Genomic DNA, 12,122 nt, shown 5'->3' on the forward strand with positions numbered 1-12,122 from the left:
TGTTTACATTGTAAATACATGTTAGTATTTTTATGTACTGTATTTATGCAGACTTTTCCATACCTGTATTTGAGAGTTGACACTTTCGCCCAACACTTGGTGTGCAGTTAGCACAACAGTACCCGTGACCCTGGTTCAATTCCTGACCACTGTATGTAAGGAGATTGAATATCATCCCCATGACCGGGTGCTGTAGTTTTCTCCCACAGTCCAAAGACATACCAAGTTAGTAGGGTAATTGGTCATTGTATATTGTCCCGGGATTAGACGAGGATTAAATCGGGGGTTGCTGCAGGTGCAGCTTTAGGCACCGGAAGGGCCTATTCAATGCTGTATCTCAATAAGTAAAAATAAATAAATTAATTAATCTCTAACTTTAATTTTAATGCAATTAAATTGTTGAATGTTGTTATTTTTTGTTGCATGTCACATCAACACGCCACAGCAAATTCCTAATACATGTAAATGTATGTGGCAATTAAAGTTGATCCTTGATCCGTAAAGTTCTAAGTACCTTTATTATCAAAGTACAAACATTATATGTCACCACATACGTGCTACTCTGAGGTTCATGTTCTTACAAGCATCCTCGGTAGACACAAAGAAACACAATGGAATCAATGGAAAACTGCACACATTAAAGATGGTCAAACAACCAATGTGCAAAAAAAAGACAAACTGTACAAATATGAAAAAACTACTACTAATAATAACTAATATAATTAATAAATCATGTTAAGAATATGAATTGCAGAGTCCCTGAAAGTGAGTGCATAGGTTGTTGAGTTAGTTGGGTGTTGAGGTGAGTGACGTTATCCATACTGATTCAGGTGACTGATGGTTGATGGTTGGTGGTAATCACTGTTTCTGAACTCAGTGGCCTGGGTCCTAGGGCTCCTATACCTCCTTCGCAACGGCATCAGTAAGAAGGGAGCATGACCTAGATGGTGCATTTCCTTGCTAATGGATACTGCTTTCTTGTGGCAGTGCTCCTTGTAGGTAGGCTTAATGCTGGAAGGGCTTTTCCATTACTATATCCATTACTTTTTGTAGGCTTTTCCATTATACTTGAATATGGCTTTGGAGCTGTACTTAGCATCACAGTCATAAGTATAAATAATCAACCCATTCCTGATCCCCGTAGATGTATTTTGTAAAAAGCTATCTATGAGACCATTTCCAGTTGTCCTTGATTTCCCAATTGGGAGTCAACTGGATCAATCACATTGCTGTGAATTTGCAGGCATGCAGAAAGTAGACTGATTAGACACCAAACTTCCCTTCTTAAAGGATAGCTGTAAAGTGAATGCATTTTCGATAAACTGGTAGGTAATGCCCAATAATCTAGGTACTGTTAATGGCTTATCAGGTGTTTCCATTCCAAAATCAATGACTGAATTTGGCAAAGGGAGACCACTAGTTCTGGTAGATTGCTAGTAACATATATACTGTGTGCCTCTCTGTGTTGTTGGAAGAATGTTCACATGAATAAATAAGTGGCAAGTTCAGCTTTGATGGCTTCTCGCCATCCTCATCTCCTTGCATATTACGTAGTCACACGCTGTTTAGGTTCCCAGTTTGAGTGGGCCGTTGGCTGGAGGTAGAGGACCAGTAGAATCATTGTATGAAACTGAACTGTGTAACTAACTTACAGTTCTACTTCTCAACAGGCAAGATTTCCTTCCCTCATGCAGTTTCATACTCGGCCTCTAAGTTTGCTTTGGATGGATTCTTCAGCTCCCTGTGCCTCGAGCTCGCGATGCAGAAGAAGAATGTATCGATCACTCTGTGCATCCTCGGACTGATCAACACTGTGTCAGCCATGGAGAAAATCAGGTGGGATTGTTAATGAGAGCAAGCAGGTAGAAATCATGGATTCACAGACAACTTCCAACAGGGAAGGAGGTTGTATTGGTCACATGTAAAGACAATCTCTTCCTCCCTACTTTCCACATAACCCAGGATTTTTTAGTTCCTTTCAAGTGATTATTCAAATTTTTTGATCGGATCCACATTTCGCTCAACATTCTAGTCTCTAATGACTTGTAGTATTTAAAAAATATATCCATGTCTCATTTAGATCTTTTGCCAGTTACCTTAATTCTATTCCCTTGTTTCTTATCTCCTCTCCCAATGAATTGACAGTATGGAGGGTAGTCTCGGGTCACTGGGCGGTATTAATGTAATAGTGAAATGGACTGGGAAATGGCAGATGTTTTGGGAGAATTGGCAAGGCCAGGGGACATACAATGAACAGTAAGGTCCTAGAGAGTATTGAGGAACAGAGGGACCTTATCTGCCCAAAGATTCTGAAGGTGGCAGCACACATTGTGGTGTTGTTTGCATAAAAGTTTACAGCATCAGTGACTTGGCTTCACTTCTGCCACTGTCTTTAAGGAATATGTATGCTCTCCCCGTGACTGAGCGTTTCCTCTGCGTGCTCTGGTTTCCTCCCACATTCCAGAGACTTCCAGGTTAGAAGTAGTAAGCTATGGACATGCTATGATGGCACTAGGGGTGAGAGCTGCCCACAGCAGATCCTCGGGTTGTGTGGGTCATTGAAATAAATGCCACACCCCACGTTTCCCTGTCTTGATTCATAAGTGATTAATAAAGCTAATCAGTGTAGGTTGATAACTTGGTTATCAAGACGTATAGGATGCTGGCCTTCATTATTTTGGGTATTAAATACATGAGCATGGAGGTTACCTCCAATATTTTTAAACATCAGATCTCCACACTGTTGGAAAGATGTGATAACATTGGAAAAGATGCAGAGAAGATGTTGCCTGGGTTGAAGCATTTTAGCTATGAGGAAACACCTGTAAACCTAAGCTTGTTTTCCCTGGAAGAGGTTAAGAGAGGACATGACTGAGATATATAGAATTATGAGAGCAAAAGATCAATTAGGGTGTGTTGTCATGTGAACTATGTCACCAGAGAGAAGTACTGGTAAATATGAAAGGGTCTCTTTACTTGGCAAAACAAGACACAGCAGGCGTCGTATTGAGACCCTGTTTGGAGGAAGAGACCTGCGTGACCCAATGCTTCATGACATTTTATGTGCTAAAGATCAAAGGACAATTCCATATTTACAATACATCCACCATACTTCCTTTGAATTACACACAACCTTCTCACCTCCAGCTTCGCACCCACACCACAGAAGACACCCAGATGAATTTTCATCAGCATTGCCTGGTCTTCCCATTAAATGTGATTCATGGCTCTCAGAAACCCATTGTTCAGAGCCACATTTTAAATTTAATCTGCTGTCTCACTTTGCCGAATAAAAAGACCGCTTCACATCTACCAGTACTTCTCTCTGGTGACTTTGTTCATGTGACAACACAGCCTACTTGATCTTTTGCTCTCATAATTCTATAGTCATGTCCTCTCTTAATCTCTTCCAGGGAAAACAAGCCTAGGTTCTCAGGAGTTTCCTCATTGCTAAAATGCTTCAACCCAGGCAGCACCTTCTCTGCATCCTCCCCAGTGTTATCACATCTTTCCAATTGTGTGGAGACCTGAATGGCACAAAAAGTTTAAAAATATTGGAGATAATCTCCATGCTCATGTATTTAATACCCAAAATAATGAAGGCAAGCATCCTATATGTCTTCATAACCAAGTTGTCAACCTACACTGATTATGTAGGTGATGGGGCAAATTTGTAGCCGTTGGGATGAGTTGCAGTGCAATAAAGTTGCAGTGAAATCAAAGCAAAAAGTACCAAATACTGGTCTTAAGGTGTTGTACTTAAATGCACGCAGCATAGGGAATAAGGTGGATGATCTTGTCGTACAGCTACAGATTGGCAGGTATGATATTGTGGCCATCACAGAGACCTGGCTAAAGGATGCATGTCTCTGGGAGCTGAACGTCCAAGGATACACGGTGTATTGGAAGGATAGGAAGGTAGGCAGAGGGGGAGGCGTGGCTTTATTGGTAAGAAATGATATTAAATCATTAGAAAGAGGTGATATAGGATGGGAAGGTGCAGAATTTTTATGGGTTGAGCTAAGAAATAGCAGGGGTAAAAGGACCCTGATGGCAGTTATTTATAGGCCTCCAAACAGCTGCAGTGATGTGGACTACAAATTACAACTGGAAATAGAAAAGGCTTGTCAGAAGGGCAGTGTTATGATAATTGTGGGGGTTTTTACATGCGAGTGGATTGGGAAAATCAGGTTGGCACTGGATCTCATGAGAGAGAATTTGTAGAATGTCTGCAAGATGGCTTTTTAGAACAGCTTGTTGTTGAGCCCACTAGGGGATTGGCTGTACTGGATTGGGTATTGTGTAATGAATCGGAGGTGATTAGAGAGATTGAGGTGAAGGAACCCTTAAGAGACAGTGATCATAACATGATTGAGTTCACTGTGAAATTTGAAAAAGAGAAGCCGAAATCTGATGTGTCGGTATTTCAGTGGAGTAAAGGAAATTACAGTGGCATGAGAGAGGAACTGGCCAAAGTCGACTGGAAAGGGACACTGGCGGGAAAGACGGCAGAGCAGCAGTGGCTGGAGTTTATGCAAGAAGTGAGGAAGGTGCAAGAGAGATATGTTCCAAAAAAGAATAAATTTTCAAATGGAAAAAGGATGCAACCGTGGTTGACAAGAGAAGTCAAAGCCAAAGTTAAAGCAAAGGAGAGGGCATACAAGGAAGCAAAAATTAGTGGGAAGACAGAGAATTGGGAAGTTTTTAAAACCTTACAAAAGGAAACCAAGAAGGTCATTAAGAGGGAAAAGATTAACTATGAAAGGAAGCTAGCAAATAATATCAAAGAGGATACTAAAAGCTTTTTCAAGTATATAAAGAGTAAAAGACAGGTGAGAGTAGATATAGGACCGATAGAAAATGATGCTGGAGAAATTGTAATGGGAGATAAGGAGATGGCAGAGGAACTGAACGAGTATTTTACATCAGTCTTCACTGAGGAAGACATCAGCCGTATACCGGACACTCAATGGTGGCAGGGAAGAGAAGTGTGCGCAGTCACAATTACGACAGAGAAAGTACTCAGGAAGCTGAATAGGCTAAAGGTCGATAAATCTCCTGAACCAGATGGAATGCACCCGCGTGTTCTGAAGGAAGTAGCTGTGGAGATTGCGGAGGCATTAGCGATGATCTTTCAAAAGTCGATAGATTCTGGCATGGTTCCAGAGGACTGGAAGATTGCAAATGTCAATCCGCTATTTAAGAAGGGGGCAAGGAAGCAAAAAGGAAATTATAGACCTGTTAGCTTGACATCGGTGGTTGGGAAGTTGTTGGAGTCGATTGTCAAGGATGAGGTTACAGAGTACCTGGAGGCATATAACAAGATAGGCAGAACTCAGCATGGATTCCTTAAAGGAAAATCCTGCCTGACAAACCTATTACAATTTTTTGAGGAAATTACCAGTAGGTTAGACAAGGGAGATGCAGGGGATGTTGTATATTTGGATTTTCAGAAGGCCTTTGACAAGGTGGCGCACATGAGGCTGCTAAACAAGATAAGAGCCCATGGAATTATGGGAAAGTTACATATGTGGATAGAGCGTTGGCTAATTGGCAGGAAACAGAGAGTGAGAATAAAGGGATCCTGTTCTGGTTGGCTGCCGGTTACCAGTGGTGTTCCACAGGGGTCCGTGTTGGGGCCGCTTCTTTTTACATTGTGCATCAACGATTTGGATTATGGAATACATGGCTTTGTGGCTAAGTTTACTGACGATACGAAGATAGGTCGAGGGGCCGGTAATGCTGAGGAAATGGAGAGTCTGCAGAGAGACTTGGATAGATTGGAAGAATGGGCAGAGAAGTGGTAAATGAAGTACAATGTTGGAAAGTGTATGGTTATGCACTTTGGCAGAAATAATAAACGGGCAGACTATTATTTAAATGGGGAAAGAATTCAAAGTTCTGAGATGCAATGGGACTTGGGAGTCCTCGTACAGGATACCCTTAAGGTTAACCTCCAGGTTGAGTCAGTAGTGAAGAAGGCGAATGCAATGTTGGCATTCGTTTCTAGAGGAATAGAGTATAGGAGCAGGGATGTGATGTTGATGCTCTATAAGTCACTGGTGAGACCTCACTTGGAGTACTGTGGGCAGTTTTGGTCTCCTTATTTAATAAAGGATGTGCTGACGTTGGAGAGGGTACAGAGAAGATTCACTAGAATGATTCCGGGACTGGGAGGGTTAAAATATGAGGAATGTTTGTCTGCTCTTGGACTGTATTCCTTGGAGTTTAGAAGCATGAGGGGAGACCTCATAGAAACATTTTGAATGTTGAAAGGTATGGACAGAGTGGATGTGGCAAAGTTGTTTCCCATGATGGGGGAGTCTAGTACGAGAGGGCATGACTTAAGGATTGAAGGTCGCCCTTTCAGAACAGAAATGCGAAGAAATTTTTTTAGTCAGAGGGTGGTGAATCTATGGAATTTGTTGGCACGGGCAGCAGTGGAGGCCAAGTCATTGGGTGTATTTAAGGCAGAGATTGATAGGTATCTGAGTAGCCAGGGCATCAAAGGTTATGGTGAGGAGGCGGGGGAGTGGGGCTAAATGGGAGAATGGATCAGCTCATGATAAAATGGTAGAGCAGACTCGATGGGCCGAATGGCCGACTTCTGCTCCTTTGTCTTATGGTCTTATTAGCTTTATTAGTTACTTATGCATCAAAACATGGAAATATGGAATGTGGCATTTGTTTCAATAACCAGCAGAGTCCAAGGATCTGCTGTGGGAAGCTCTCAAGTGTTGCCATGTTTCTGGTGCCATCACTGCAAGCCCATATCTTACTAACTCTAACCTGGACTTCCTGTCAGATTGCCTGTAAGAGTGGGCTCCCTCACCTCTGCCCCTCAAAACAGGAGCCCCTCAAGGCTGTGTCCTAAGCCCGCTCCTTTACTCTCTGTATAGACCATAGATTCATCACCCTCTGGGTAAAAAAATTTCTTCGCATCTCTGTTCTGAATGGGCGCCCTTCATTCCTTAAGTCATGCCCTCTCGTACTCGTACCCATGGTGTCACCACCTACAACTCCAATCTGCTAATTAAATTTGCTGATGATATTACATTGCTTGGCCTTATCTCAAATAATAATGAGGCAGACTACAGAGAAGCCATCACCCTGACACAATGGTGTCAAGAAAACAACCTCTCCCTCAAAGTCACAAAAACAAAGGAGCTGGTTGTGGCTTACAGGAGGAAGGGAGACAGGCTAACCCCTATTGACATCAATGGTTCCTGTGTTGAGAGGGTGAACAGCTTTAAGTTCCTCGGCACACATCACCAAGGATCTCATGTGGTCTGTACATACTTGGCTGTGTGGTGAAAAAACACAACAGTGCCTCTTTCACCTCAGGTGGTTGAAGAAGTTTAGCATGAGTCCCCAAATCCTAAGGACTTTCTACAGGGGCAAGTTGAGAGCATCCTGACTGACTGCGTCACTGCCTCCTATGGGAACTACGCTTCCCTAATCGCAGGACTCAGCAGAGAGTGGTGCGGACAGCCCAGCGCATCTGTAGATGTGAACTTCCCACCATTCAGGACATTTACAGTGACAGGTGTGTAAAAAGAGCCCAAAGGATCTTTGGGAATCCCAGTCACCCCAACCATGAACTGTTCCAGCTGCTACTATCTGGGAAATGGTACCGCAGCTTTTAAGCCAGGACCAACAGCTCTGGAACAACTTCTTTCACCAGGCCATCAGACTGATTAAGTCACGCTGACACAATTGTATTTCTATGTTATATTGACTGTCCTGTTGTACATACTATTTATCACAAATTACTATAAATTGCACATTGCACATGTAGTCGGAGACGTAAAGAATTTTACTCCTCATGTATGTGAAGGATGTAAAAAATAAAGTAAATTTAATTCAATACGATCTATATTCAGATTTGAAGATTGGTGGCTGAAGTTAGTTGCTGAAGTTATTTATGACATGTACTAACCCCCAAAATGTCTGAACAGGCTGCAGGAATATTTTCCCCTTCTCAGGGGTGAATAAAACTAAAGGACGTACTTTAGATTCAGCGTAAGAGATCTACAGGGGATCTAGGGGTACTTTTTCATCTGAAGAGTGGTGAGTACCTAGAAAGCTTTGATAGATAGGAGATTTTGGAAGCAGAGCCACTAACAGTATCAAAGTGGTTGTCTGGACAAGCATTGGATTGCCTAGGCACTGGAAGCTACAAGACCAAGTGATGGAAGATGTTATTAATATAATGGGTTTGCCCATTGGTCAATGATGGGGTGAATCGTCCCACTTCTATTCTGTATTTTTCTGTGACTATGTGACTCTCTACCTGTGTCAAAATAAACATTATCAAGGTGTGTATTTGTTACTCTATAGTATCTTGAGATTCATATTCTTGCAGGTATTTACAGGGAAAATTGTCTTCCTTTCTCTTCACCATTTACACCGCGGACTTCAACTACTGCACAGAGTCTTGTCATCTTCAGAAGTTTTCTGATGACTCTGCCATAGTTGGATGCATCAGCAAGGGAGATAGTCATATAGTCATAGTCATAGTTATACTTTATTAATCCCGGGGGAAATTGGTTTTCGTTACAGTTGCTCCATAAATAATAAATTGGAGATGAGGCTGAGTACAGGGCTACGGTAGGAAACTTTGTCACATGGTGTGAGCAGAATTATCTGCAGCTTAATGTGAAAAAGACTAAGGAGCTGGTGGTAGACCTGAGGAGAGCTAAGGTATCGGTGACCCCTGTTTCCATCCAGGAGGTCAGTGTGGACATGGTGGAGGATTACAAATACCTGGGGGTACGAATTGACAATAAACTGGACTGGTCAAAGAACACCAAGGCTGTCTACAAGAAAGGTCAGAGCTGTCTCTATTTTCTGAGGAGACTGAGGTCCTTTAACATCTGCCGGATGATGCTGAGAATGTTCTATGAGTCTGTGGTGGCCAGTGCGAACATGTGTGCTGGGGAAGCAGGCTGAGGGTAGCAGACACCAACAGAATCAACAAACTCATTCGTAAGGCCAGTGATGTTGTGGGGATGGAACTGGACTCTCTGATGGTGGTGTCTGAAAAGAGGATGCAGTCCAAGTTGCATGCCATCTTGGACAATGTCTCCCATCCACTACATAATGTACTGGTTGGGCACAGGAGTGCGTTCAGCCAGAAACTCATTCCACCGGGATGCAATACAGAGCGTCATAGGAAGTCATTCCTGCCTGTGGCCATCAAACTTTACAACTCCTCCCTTGGAGGGTCAGACACCCTGAGCCAGTAGGCTGGTCCTGGACTTATTTCCTGGCATAATTTACATATTACTATTTAATTATTTATGGTTTTATTACTATTTAATTATTTATGGTGCAACTGTAACGAAAACCAATTTCCCCCGGGATCAATAAAGTATGACTATGACTACTATACTATGACTATGAAAAAAGAAGTGCAATAGAATTTTATGAAAAACTATCTACTAAAATCAACAGTCAGAATGTTACCTGACCAGCAATAATTTAGTTAACAAGTATAGTGAAGCTGGTCACTTGTTCTACAAAATGTAAACATCTTAACAACTCTCAGAATACCAGCAGGTCAGGCAGCATCTGTTCAAAGTTCAACAGCAGTAATGAGAGAAACAGAATTAATACTTCAGGTTGATTACTTTTCTGTTTTTTTTTTGTTTCATTTCTAATAGGAAACTGTCCGATGCAATGAATATTCTCAGAAATTTGTTTTCTTTGGGATTTCTGGAACATTTTATTTTCGGACCTATTAAATGTGCTCTTTTTAGGAATGAAGCAGAGTGACATGCTTTGCACTGATTATCTTCTTCTTTGCTTCATTTAGAGCCCAGAGAATTTCAACAATGAGTCCTTATCCTGCGTCAGAAACAGCATTGAACATTATCAAGGGAGGAGCTGTAAGAGCACAGGAGATATATTGCCCATGGTGAATGAAGCCGATTGTGTTTACCCGAGATTGGTTCACTGAACTGAAGAATAAGATGATTTACTATATGTACCCGGAAAAAGATGGACAATAACTATCACCATTGTGTGTTGCTGAGGAGCCGTAGACCCGCCATATGGAAATCAATGGAATTTACAACAAAAACTAGGGCAAATGACCAGTATATTCAAGTGTCATGTACTGTCATTGCAAACAAGTAGCTTGAAACAAATTTCTAATAATTTAATTTGTTTTTCCTAACAGCGTGAATTTTTTAAAAATAGCTTAAACTTTATCTCCAGTGGTTTTAATCTATTCTCAATACATTCCCATACTCCACCATGTTATGAACACAGTGGTAGAACATCATTGGGGATGGTGCTCTTGAAAGTTATAGATTGGAGCCCTGTTCCATCTATTCTGGTAAACCTCTTGGAAAATAAAGAACTTTGGTTTTATCTACATGTAATCTCCATGGGATAAATTTGCCCATACTTCAACATACCAGTCACAGCCAAGGAAAACCTATATGGCCACTCATGAAGCAAATAGGATTTCCACTGTGACACAGCAAGGGATGCTTATCTAAGATGAGGAGACATTATGGGACAGTAATTTGCACAGTCCACTTAGAACGGAGATGAGGAGGAATTTCTTTAGCCAGAGAGTAGTGAATCTGTGGAAAACATCGCCTTTTGGAGGACAAGTCATTGGATTTATTTAAGGCAGAGCTTGAGAGATTCTTGATTAGTCAGGGCATGAAGGGATACGGGGAGAAAGCAGGACTGAGAGGGAATTGGATCTGCCATGATGAAATGGTGGAACAGACCTGATGGGCCAAATGGCTTAATTCTGCTCCTGTATCAGAATCAGAATTAGGTTTATTATCACCGGCATGTGATGTGAAATTTGTTAACTTAGCAGCAGCAGTTCAATGCAATACATAATCTAGCAGAGAGAAAAAAATAATAATAATAAATAAATCAAAACATAACAATAAATAAACAAGTAAATCAATTACTTGTCTTAAGGTCTTATCTGCAATGTTTCATGCAAGTACCAGATGGTAGAAGTCAGAGTAACTGATTTGCGTTGGAACTCTTTCATTTGAGCGATCACATCACTGTAAATAACGTCTAGCGAAAAATTGATCTCTAGATACGAGACTGCAGATGCTGACATCTTGCATCATAGAATCATAGAGCACTACAGCTCAGAAACAGGTTCTTCTGACTGTCTAGTCAGTGCTGACCTGTTTTCCAGCCTAGTCCAATTTAGCTGCACCCGGACCATAGCCCTCCATACCCCTCTCATGCATGTACCTATCCAAACCTCTCTTAAATGCTGTTAATTGAACCCACATCAACCACTTCCGCTGGCAACTCATTCCACACTCTGAGTGAAGAAGATCCCCTCAGGTTCCTCTTCAATACCTGACCTCTCATGCTAAACCTAGTTCTAGTCTTACCCAACCTCTCTATTTATGAAAGCTAAACCATTAGAAAAGTCAGCAAGTCATCAAGCATCTGTGGAAGTAAAGGGATGGTCATCATTTTGGATCAAGACCTTTTCAAATCTGATGGTTTTGTTAGCGATATGAAGGTTGCTTGTTATGTGGTGTGATGGTAACTCCATGTGTGCTGCATATATTTCAATCAACTCATCTGTAAGCCAATAATGGAAAAAATACATGGATGGGAAAAATAGATAATCTTTCTTTAATATTCTGCATACCAAAATCTTTAATGCAATGAGGTGCCAGGTGTGTGTAGACGAGGTCAGCCCTATACAGAACTCTTAATACCAAAGTGACCTGTGTACTGTGTGTGCCACTCCTCCAGGGAAAGAAATTTGCCACTTTTACCCAGTCTCAAAGTTCAAAGTAAATTTATTATCAAAATACGTGTATGGCACGATATACTATGCTCAGATTAATTTTCTTGCAGATATTCACTGTAGATACAGAGAAATCCACACAAAGTTTTGGAGGAACTCAGCAAGCCGGGCAGCATCTATGGAAAAGAATAAACAGTCAAAGTTTTGGGCCGAGACCCTTCATCAGGACCAGAAAAAAGAGACGTCAGAGTAAGAATGTGGGGGTGGGGCGGGGAATGGAGGAATAAGTACAAGGTATTAGGTGATAGATGAAGCTAGGAGAGGGAGAGGGGTGAAGTAAAGAGCTGGGAATCAATTAGTGAAAGAG

The 12,122-nt window shown here is 41.6% G+C and overlaps 1 protein-coding gene across 1 annotated transcript in view; it reads left to right on the forward strand.

Annotated features, from left to right (window-relative positions):
- Window positions 1-11,919, forward strand: part of LOC140188396 (hydroxysteroid 11-beta-dehydrogenase 1-like protein) — a 34,946-nt gene extending 23,027 nt beyond the window's left edge. Inside the window, 2 exon segments of the mRNA XM_072244628.1 lie at window positions 1,671-1,836; window positions 9,818-11,919. Of these exon segments, the coding sequence (XP_072100729.1) occupies window positions 1,671-1,836; window positions 9,818-10,013 (362 nt within the window). The 3' untranslated portion in view covers window positions 10,014-11,919.
- Window positions 11,920-12,122: the final 203 nt, after the last annotated feature.

The sequence above is a fragment of the Mobula birostris genome, chromosome 26, assembly GCF_030028105.1.
Source record: "Mobula birostris isolate sMobBir1 chromosome 26, sMobBir1.hap1, whole genome shotgun sequence".
In the NCBI taxonomy this organism is placed as follows: Eukaryota; Metazoa; Chordata; class Chondrichthyes; order Myliobatiformes; family Myliobatidae; genus Mobula; species Mobula birostris.